The 10,957-nt window shown below is 33.9% G+C and overlaps 2 protein-coding genes across 4 annotated transcripts; both read right to left on the bottom strand.

The window, feature by feature from the left end:
- Positions 1–2,179: 2,179 nt before the first annotated feature.
- On the bottom strand, positions 2,180–4,392 carry LOC116022653 (DNA-directed RNA polymerase III subunit RPC7-like). 2 transcript variants are annotated; one of them, XM_031263442.1, is made up of 2 exons: positions 3,562–4,392; positions 2,180–3,017 (listed from the first exon to the last, which is right to left on the bottom strand). In XM_031263442.1, exon 2 carries the CDS (start codon positions 3,015–3,017, stop codon positions 2,391–2,393), a length of 627 nt encoding a protein of 208 aa, XP_031119302.1. In that variant the 5' UTR covers positions 3,562–4,392; the 3' UTR covers positions 2,180–2,390. The 2 variants fall into 2 exon arrangements, with proteins under 2 accessions (XP_031119302.1, XP_031119301.1); XM_031263441.1 differs by having other exon boundaries at positions 2,180–3,025; positions 3,562–4,390.
- A 565-nt stretch (positions 4,393–4,957) lies between these two features.
- LOC116022651 lies at positions 4,958–10,432 on the bottom strand. 2 transcript variants are annotated; one of them, XM_031263439.1, is made up of 5 exons: positions 10,272–10,432; positions 9,258–9,340; positions 8,384–8,517; positions 6,661–7,122; positions 4,958–5,742 (listed from the first exon to the last, which is right to left on the bottom strand). In XM_031263439.1, the coding sequence occupies exons 2-5, from the start codon at positions 9,282–9,284 to the stop codon at positions 5,328–5,330; spliced, it is 1,038 nt and encodes a 345-aa protein (XP_031119299.1). In that variant the 5' UTR covers positions 9,285–9,340; positions 10,272–10,432; the 3' UTR covers positions 4,958–5,327. The 2 variants fall into 2 exon arrangements, with proteins under 2 accessions (XP_031119299.1, XP_031119300.1); XM_031263440.1 differs by having other exon boundaries at positions 6,661–7,107.
- Between the last annotated feature and the right edge of the window lie 525 nt (positions 10,433–10,957).

Below are 10,957 nucleotides of genomic sequence, written 5' to 3'. Positions count from 1 at the left end.
ATAGCCATGGGGCATTGCTACTTGCTTTTTATTTTAAGTCTTAGGGATGACTTTGTTGGTGTATTACTGTATTCCTACCTTAGACGGTAAAAACTGAAAATTATTACGACAATGAAAATATCGATCAACATTTGAAACTTAGAACCATGCCGAATTGACTTTTAATTGCATGTTCTTTAAAATTTAAAAACAAAAAATTAAAAGGAATCAAGAATATGATAAATACAAGTTGAGGAAATTCAAAAATTCAAAAAAAAATAATATATAAAAAATATATTATTAAAAGGTTCTAATTAAGATATTTTAAATTGACATATGATTATATTAACTCACTATATTATGTTTATTTTTTAAGCCGTTGAAAGAGGTAAATCGTGAGTCACCTTATTAGCACACTTCAAGGAAAATGTATACACAACAAAAAGGCATCTTGCCACACGCAACTACACACTAAATCAACTATGTCAAACATTCTAAAATAGAATAAGCTTAGCCTTAAAACATAACACAGTACAATATGGCATAGTTCAAGGAAAATATATAAACATTCTTAGCAGTACTTGACTTCAAGGTTTAAAAGGCCAACTGTAAAGATATATACTAAAGACATCTTCACATGTCAATTTGCTAAAAGAACATAATTGAAGTAAATAAAACACTCTTGAATATTTTTGTGTTCCTTTGGAGTGCTTCAAGATTTATATGGTCATGGCTAGTGTGATACATTCTGATCGCAGTAGACGACAATGAAATGCCCCTAATGAATATTAGTTCAGTCGGGAGGATACCCACTGATGAACCGGCCGAAGACACAAGGCTGGTTATGTACCTTCAGTTGGGAAAAATGTCAATGGACTTCAGTAAGAAGAAAAAGACTCATGTGGTTTGCAAGTTGTTCCATCCAGAGGTCGACTTGTACACATTCTGCAAGGCCATCAATCACTTGACAAAAGTTTTAAGGTCCTATGAGAATAAAAACTCTCTTGTAACACAGTCTGCGAATTTAAATTTTATTAGCTTAGCTAGTAAATTTAGTTCTATGTCAGATTGTATAGAATGGCTTTACATTCCATTGAACCTTGTTGTACTTGTTTCTAATGTTTATTAACGAAGGTTTAATATTATAAATAAAAAAAAAAAAAAAGTAAATAAAACACTCTTAGGAGCAATGTTTAACACGCCAACCATAAAGGCGTCCTGCCAAAACACTAAAAGACAACTAGTATATAATAAAAAGGGGAAGTTAATACCACAAAAACTAAAAATGTCTTCAATCAACATTAGACGGAGGACTCATTCAAAATCCAACACAAATGTATGTATAAATAACTCAACAAAGTTCATCATTCACACATTTATAAGCGCATTGGTTAAAAATAGATACCTCAAACAATTGAAAAAAGCTGCAAACTTTATCACAACTTTGCTTTTCTGGTGACCGTTCCAGAACCCGCCGTTTAGCTTCTCAATAGGGCATATAGTTTTTATCTTCGACTTTGATGCCTCAACACAAAAGAACAAGAATACTATTGCTCACATGTACTTGTTCCTAAAAGTAATGAAGGAGAGAAACAAGAGCGCAAAGAGAAGGGGAAAAGAAATTAAGGGAATTAGGTCTGGTTTCAAATTAATTTAGGGATTTCAAATTTTACCTTTGAATTGGGAATTAGTCCACGTCGAAAATAAGTAGTGAAGGAGAGAAATGAGAGCGCAAACAAAGCTCAAAGGAGAGAAAAGAGTAGGGGAGAAGAAATTGGGGGAATTAGGTCTATTTTTAAATTAATTAAGGGATTTCAAATTTTACATTTGAATTAGGAATTAAACCACGTTGGAAATTAGATCATCTAATCTGCGTTGGATAATAATAAAATTACATAATCACACATGTCAATCTAATTAGCAAAACTAGACATTTACCTACTAAAAATGCTTATTGGAACTTTTTTCCAAGTTCGTTTATAAAATTGAATTTTTTTTTGAGTTCAATGACTTAATTGTTATTTTTCAAATAGTTCGATAGCCTGTTTGTACATTTTCTCATAATTTAAAATCAACTAGGATGAACACTCCATCTAATATACGAGAGTGATTTAAAATCAATGCATAAATTACAAAAAGTTATTAATAAATGTTTAGGAATAGTGAATGAAATTTAGCCGATAAAATGAATATTGTATGCTCTGCAGACAAGTGTAACATTCATTTCAATTTTGTATGTTTGATCGTTCGAGATTAATTGAAAAACTTTTTTTACTGCTAAACCAGGATGCTAATATACAATAAATTCTGTAAGTATAAAATACCCTATAGATATTTAAAAATAATAATAATAATAATAATAAAAGTGCCAATAAAATGTACTCCTAGCAAAATCATTGAAGCAGTATCTTTCAGAAGGTACCTCCCTCATCATCATTGTCATCAACAATATTGAAGTCATCTTCATCATCATCGAAATCAAATGGCTGAATATAGTCGCCATCTTCATCATCCTCTTCCTCTTCTTCTTCGATATTCTCCTCTTCTTCCTCCTCATCTTCACCTTCATTTGTTTTCTTTTCACCCTGGCCCTTGGACTTCTGTTCAAGCTTCTCAAAGACATCCAGTTTTTGCAAATCTTGGCCTTCACTCCAGCGAACTCTTTTTGCAGCAGGCCTTCCTGTTCTCCCACCTCTAGCTAATTCACCAGGAAAATAGGCAGGGTCCACTGTAATGAAATCCGAAAGTGGGCGCTTTGCCTTGGCTCTATCAGAGTTCTTATCTGAAAACCTTTCTATATCCATACTTTTTGTTTTCTTTGAAGTATCGCTTTCACCTCCAAGATAGTAAGGAGAGGAATTCCAGTAGTTCTGCAACTTCAAATACCATCTTGCTAAAGATACCCTTTCAGTCACAGTTGATGCATTACCCAAGTTCTCATCATTGATTTTTGGAAATAGTTCGAATGATTCCTGCTTGGCTATTCTGAATCCACCGCCATATCCACCACGTCCTCGTCCTCTCCCTCTAAATGCCATCTGAATTTCTAAACACAGAAGAGTTTCAGAGTAAGAATTCGTGAGCTTAAAGATTCTTATTTGCTATGGTTTCTTTAGGAGCAATAGAGGCTCCTACTCAAGTGAATATTCCAAATGCACTAGTAAAGTTCTGCAAATAAGCATCTTCCATATGTGGTTAGACAATTCTAAGAAAACATCTCAAAGTATATCCATGGGAACGCACCATAACTTGAGTAACATCATTTTCCCTAATAAATGAGGGAACAACCATTCTGTTAAGATCCAGATATTAAAATTAAGATTTTAAACTATGAACAATTAGGCATACATTGCAACATATTTACAGCAACACTATCAACTATGAACAATTAAGCATACATTGCAACATATTTCAGCACAGTAGTTACCATTAAATATCAAATTTCAGCAAAGTAGTTACCATTAAATATCAAATTTCAACACAGTAGTTACCAATACCATTATATAGCTTCATAAAAAGTAACATTGAACTTTTGGTTATTAAAAAAAAAGCTATATGCAAATAAAGTTATTACAAACTCACCTAGTAGCCAGCAGATGACCGGAGAGTCGAGACGGAGAGGAGTGCAGTGCAGACGAACAGCGGGTAGCGACCACCGGACGGAGTGAGGACAGCGAGGCAAAGAGACGACCAGAATCACCAGAGGTAGACTGTAGAAGCCGGCGTCGATGGCTCGATGGAGTAGATGCAGACCACAGAAGCCGACCAGACTCCAGAGAGACGATTAGAGGCAGATGGCGACTGGTGAGGGAATGAAGTCGGTGACCGGCGTCGATGCAGAGCTGGAGTGGTCGCCGGCGTCGATGCAGAGGCGGATGGCGTCGTGGCGATGGGAGAACGAGAGACAGAGACGTAGAGTCAAAACTCGGAAAGGGAAATTTGGCCTAGGGCTTAGGGGTTAAGCCTGGAATTGTTTTTTTTAAGTATTATTATATTTTATGTATTATGTATTATATATATATCACATAATTATTCTTTTTATTTTTAGTTTTATGTTTGTAATAATATAGAATTTATGTTTTAAAATTAATTAAAATAGGGCGTTGGTTCCTCGAATGAGTATAACCATGTCAAATTCGAGATTGTCATTCAAATTCCAAAGAACACAATTTTAATAATGTTTTTCATATGCAATAATTATCAATACAAATCAAAGGGCAAAAACTATCTCATGCTGAATTGTTATTGAGGAAACTAATTTTTTTCCATGGTCAATTATATGTTGTTGCATATAGAGTTAGAGATTTCAATGACCTCAAAATTTTGAGTTGTGGTGACTCTGAAAATTAAATTGTAATTCAACAACTAATGTATTACACTTTTAATATAGTTTATTACTTTTAGTGATTAGTTACCTTAAATACAATTTTTAATTTAATTGCAAATATTTATATTCATAATTTTATCATAACAAATCAACATATTTATTAAATAACAAAACCTTACAAATGAATGAACTCATTTTTTTTACATATGAAATTTAATAGCATTTATAGTTTTTAATAACATAGCATAATTTTAATATTTCAAATCTTTAGAACGAGTGGCATACTAGATTGGATTTAATCTCGTCGGGATGCAAATGCTAGTGCAGAATTCAGAAAAACAAAACAAAAACAAAATCTACGAAAACCAATCCTGAACAGATGCACTTAATGAAACCAGAAAGACATCAGAGGATGGAATCAAATAGCGGGCGAAATCTGATGGGAATCCAAAGGGCAGTAGTAACATATTCCACAATTCACACACAACTAAACAACTCCCACATGGATGATGGGAGTGGGTTCGAGCCTCAGTGGAGGCAATTGTTGTCTCTTTGTGCCTCAGTAGGTTGAGAAAGTAGCTATGAACAGATACTACATTGTAACAGAGTCCGTAGTACTCAAAAAAAAAAAAAAAAAAAAACAAACAAACAAACGACAACAAAAATCTTCCAAAAATAAGAAACCGATGTGACAAGAAGAGATGGAGTGTTAGAGATTTTGACTGGTTAAACACAGTAAGAAGCATCCCTACGAGGCCTAAGTTTAATCAGGATGTGATGAATGAACGAACATCCAATGCAAACTAACTTGAACTGCAATTCAGAAAGTTACAAAAAAAAAACCAAACCTGGAAGTCTGGCTGTGTTGCAATAGTATTCTGTTCTCTTTAGGGAATGACTACCCCAGGTCAAAATGGGGTTTCAACTCTTCCCCTCCAAGAAAAAGTGAATAAGCAGAAAGATGTCCCTCAGCATCCATAGCTAGCTCTTTACCGTAAATATCACTAAAATTTTGTCGAGTCTAGATAAGGTTGGCCCTCTTCAAAGTCCGGATTGCTCTGCAGTAATAGGGCCATATTGATTCCGCGAGATCCAGGTATTTCTCTGCCAAAATGACTTTCAAATCCTCCATCCTACTCTTTGCTACTTCTTTGTAGTCTATGTTCTTAATATCTAACACAGGCTGCAAAAAGCGTGCCCTGATTTCTTCCTTGAGCTTCCCTTGAACAATATATTCATTAGCCAACATGTAGTAGGTTGGGAAGTTCTTGACGACTCTTACTGTCTGCTTGAAACAGAATACGTAAAGTGCACAAATGCCTCGGAGCATCTTAATATACAATGCAACAACAAATGGTCCAAGAATCCATAATGGCATCAACTCCTTCGAAACTTCAGCTCCATAAACTAAATTAACAGCCAGGTAAAAGGGTACGCTGCAAAATACAAGAAAGTTAAATTAAAGATATATTAAAAGCAACTAAAATTCCTACCAAAAAAAAACAATTGAAATTTACCCTGTACTATATTCGTATGCTTTAAGCATGGTCTTGAGTTCTTTTATCTATTATTTAATTTCTTCAAGATACTAATCAAAATAAAATAGTTTAAGTATACAAATGAATGAATGATCATTGATTACATTTACTCATAGTGTCATCATTCAAGATGCAAATACTCAAGTTTTATAATGAGTAAAAGGGTTTAGCTCAGTGGTGCTTCTGATTGGCTCTATGACCAAATAATTTATTGATAATCTCAATCAGCAAATCCCAGAAGACTTTGAGCCATGAAGCCCCAAATTTGAATCCATTGACAAAAGAACCACATTTGCAGATGTAAAAGGTACAATCAACTAACGAACTCATTTGATTTAAACAAATTACTCAATATATTTATCAAGGTGAAATATTATCAAAATTCCATCCTTCAATTTCATGTTGGCATTTGATGCTGCATTCCAATAGAATGGAAATTCCAAAAGTCAGTTCCTGATTCCTTCACAAATGGGATGGCTAGTGAAACCCATGAAGTAGTTCATATTTCCAAATGCAGAAATCAGTCATAAATAAACTTAGAAAATGACACAAAATCAAAATGGCCTAACTTCACCTGTATCAAACATCAGGCGCAATCTATGATATACTGATACAGAGATGAATGTTGTGGCTAGACTCTAGACACAAGATATGCACCTTATAATGTAAGTGAACCTAATTGATGTCTTGACTTGACCCAATTATGCAGATAGAGATAACGTTGTGGCAAGACAAATAATAAATTAACCAACTGTAGACTGTTTATGGAACACTGCACACATTGAAAAGACAGAGAGAGTGAGTCATCATACTTACAAGATCAATAAATTTATCTTTATCGTTGCATCCAGACCGATAAAATAACTCCAAACTGCCTGTAGGATATTGCCTCTTTCTTTCTGTTGCACCAGGTTTTGTGGCTCAACAGCTTCTGTTGAAGATGGTCCTTCAACAGTTTCACCGATTGCCTGGTCTGGGGATGGTGTACGAAGTATTGCCAACCAGTGTTTGAAAATTTTCTGTATAGCGAGAGTGCCACTGGTGGTGTCAACTGTTTCAGAAGTATAAGAAATGGGAAGATTCTGTGCCCTTGGAGATTCCACTGACGTTTCCTCACTCCCTTGGGATACAATAGAAAGCTTGATAGATTCCTTCTTGGTCTTTGATCCACTACTGCCCCCAGAGTTATTTTGGCTACTACTTTTGAAGGCCAAGATCTTCAATACTTTGGCTTTTGGTTTAAGGAAAAGAGGAGCTCCTCCACTGCAAACCACATATCTGGTCAATCCGATACAAAAATTACATTCTCTAACTGTAATTGATTATTCATTATAATCTGAAAAAAAATATATAGAATTTTCCATTTGCTTTTATATACTTTTTCATGATAGGGACGATAGGGTGAGGGGATAGACCATATTTCAGAATGACTAAATGATAATAATTGTATATAATACCATAATGAATAAAAAAAAAGGAAGCTTAATCGACTTCAAAATCAATAGCTATTATTGGATTCTTCATTTTTTTTTAAATGATGATGCATCATGCTTTACGTAGTAAAAGTTCATGGCTGTATGTCAGTACAATTCATTACACCAACCTGGAATGTCAAAATTACTTTTCAAACTGAAGGACAAGGGCAAAAATGCATACATTTCACTTCAATTTTCCATGTGTTTGTTTGGGCCATGCTTTAAGCGTTGAACTAACCACCTTCCTATAATTACAACTTTGCTTGTATTCCTAAGTACTAATAAAACACTTAGTGCCAATTTCTGTAACTTTTAAGACAAACTATTCTAAAATTTAGTTTTTTACCAACTATTAAACTCCACTTTTTAAAAAATAAAAATAATAATAAAAATGAAACTGATATTGTATTGTGTAAATTCAAGTAGCCAACTCCAACAAAATAGATGCACACAACTTTTCCTATCTTCAAAGATTCTTTCAAGGATTTAAACCATGACCAAGAGGTCTCCCCAACAAAAATTGAAGTACAGATAACTGGTATGTCCTAGGGTTCTTTTAAATCTCTAAATCTCACATTCTCACTACAGATCTTCCCACCACTTCAAAAGATAATGTAAAACTAAAAAAGGCCAAGAAACTATGAAACAAAGATTGATGGTATCATGAAGTCGCACTTGATCTAAATGTTAATAAGGAAGTCCATTTGTAAGTTTTGATAAATATTTCTTCCTCACTATGGTTCAGCAGTAAGCCAAAATCATCCACTATCAGCCATGTATACATCTAATCATATGTATTAAAAGAAGTAGCAGTTCAAAAATCCTATCAGACTTCACCATTTATTTTAATTGAGCAAGATTTACATGTGATAGTGGTATGATGTCATATTGGTTATTGAATTATCAACACATAAAGTCAGGGCTAATAACATTCCTGTGCAGACAAATAACCCTATTTAAAAGTAAAACATTAAGATACACTATGATTTCCATATAGTGTTCAAGAGTTAATAGGATTAAAAAATATGCAAAATTAATCTTTCTGAATAGGACATAGGATTTACCTATAAAAGGATCTGCACCTCAATGAGGTAAATTTATCTTTCCTCCCAACATAACGAACCGTTGTCACAGAATGTGTCAATTTGTTCCCACTGCTCGACGATGAAGATTGAAAAGGATTTGTTTTATAAGAATGCTGCGAACAATTAAAAAAACACATAAATGATTCATTAATGGAGTGAAAGAAAACTTGCATTCCATTGCTAAAAGAGTTCTTTGGACCTCAAACATTAGAAAGTGAGGCAAGACAGAGTGTTCACCCAGTGTCAATTTCTTAAAGGCACTTAGATGACATCAATACAAGAAAGTCAACAATAAGCAATGAGCTTACAATCAATCAACAATGAAACTAAATAAATTTAAACACAGTTATAGATGAAACATAAATGTTTGTAATATATATTGTTTCTTCAAATGAGGGGTGAGGTAAAAAATATAACATGTTCATCAATGGAGACCAAAACACACCACAGACAAACTAACACTTGAAATAGTTCAAGCAACTTAGCATTTTATACTGTGTAAAACTTCATGTGTTAATCTAAAATCTAAATAACCAATAAAAACATCTAACCAGTTTTGTGCAAAAAACAGCAATAACCCCCAGGTCGTCATATCATCCTCAAGATGCCAGGGACCAGTGCAACTACTAAAGACGTTTTCTCTTTCACTTTTTCAATTCTCACAGAGTTAATCCGAGTGTTCTATTTTTTAAGACCTACTAAATAAATGTTACAACTGAACTATGATGCCTATGAAACTTTAGTTTCACATGAAATGGAAAAGCATGCATAAATGCAACTACTTTCAATACACAATATTCGTTAACAAATTTTAAAGGATTATTTCAGCAAAATATAGCTTCATTTCCATTACCTGCAAATGAAGGGTTGCCAAAGCCATTGTTTCCGTCCCTATCCGCAATCATTTACCAAACAAATTCATAACTGCAGCAAAACCTTTCCAGAATGCAAAGACAAAAATTCAGAAATTCATCCCAGAATATCACATAAACCCAATTTCTTCGAATCGCTAAGACTGTTCCTCTAAACGGAATATTCCAAATTATAGGGTTTTCTCAATTTACGCCTAAAAATTCCATCTTTCTTAAGAAAAATACACAGCAGCCGCGCCAAGCTCAATGCAAACTCGAATTCCAATACCCATATCCGCAATTGTTTCAAAATTATAGTTACTGCTTACACAAACAATACAAGTATGCAAATATGCAATATTATGTGCATATGTGTAGAAAGCTCGAAAGAGAAAAGTTCTTACAGAGGATTCGGAAAGGAGAGGTTTGATGATGATAGGGTGGATACGAGGGGTTTTCAATGGATTTTATATGTAGATAGAACTATAGAAGTTGCAGATTGATTGCTGTGTACATATTGTGTAGAAGAGCACTTTCTTTATCTCTCTTTAGGTTAGGGGTGAGCAAACGGTCAGTCAGTTACATAACCAACCGAAAAAACAAAAAAACCGACCATGTTTTTTAGCTCTTGTGACCGACCGAAGGTGGTGCTAAAACCGACCCAAAACCAACAGTTTCGGTCGGTTACCAAAAAACCTACTTAAACACAATTGCCAATTTTCAAAGTTAAAATCCAATGTCTGAATACTGAACACACTGCCAGCGGCGAACTGCCAATTTTAAGTGTTAAAATGCAAAATATGAAATCCAACAATTCTCATATCTCATTAGGTATTTCTCATATCTCAATTAATTCATTAATTTTCAGAACACAACAGACTGTGCGATTAACAGTACACAACAATTCTCATATCTCAATTAATTTATTAACAGTATACAAAATTACAATTTACAAATAACAAATTTATCTATTTCATTAAACATTTAACAAAAATTTAAAAAAATAAATATATTACCTGCGGAAGGCCGCGTCGGAGCCTCGGAGATTCGGAGGCAGAGGAGTCACAAGTCAGCCGTCAGGAGCGAACTGCGAAGGCCGGAAGGCGTTGGCGTCGGAACCTCGGAGGACAGAGCGACGGAGAAGGTCTGTGCGACTGTGAGTGACTGCAAATTTGATTTTATCTCAAATGTGTAATGTGTAATATTATTAATATTATATATTATATTATATTATATGTTCTCAAAAAAAAATATTATATATATATATATATATATATATATATATATATATATATATATATATATATATATATATATATATATATCGGTTATCAGTCACCGAACCCCAAAACCGCATAATAATCGAAATACCGAAACCGACCGATAATCGATTTTATTTCTGTCGGTTAAGTTAGCGATTAGCGGTTTTCGGTTAGTTAACAGACATTTTGCTCACCCCTATTGCTAATGGAGAAATTACGAATTAAGTAATTTAGGATAGAGGTTTCAAAAAAAAAAAAAAAAAGTAATTTAGGATAGTCTCTCAGTGACCTAGTCAGATTAGTGAAGACAACAATTAGGAAAATAGAATTGGGTTGTATGACATAGGCAAATTATTGTGTAATGTGGTTCACGCAGTTGTGTGGACTACGGTTCAAAAAACATCGTGAATATTATGAATAAAAATAATGTACATTATGTA

This window comes from Ipomoea triloba, chromosome 6, assembly GCF_003576645.1.
Source record: "Ipomoea triloba cultivar NCNSP0323 chromosome 6, ASM357664v1".
Classification (NCBI taxonomy): Eukaryota; Viridiplantae; Streptophyta; class Magnoliopsida; order Solanales; family Convolvulaceae; genus Ipomoea; species Ipomoea triloba.
This window is presented reverse-complemented; position numbering and strand designations above follow the sequence as displayed.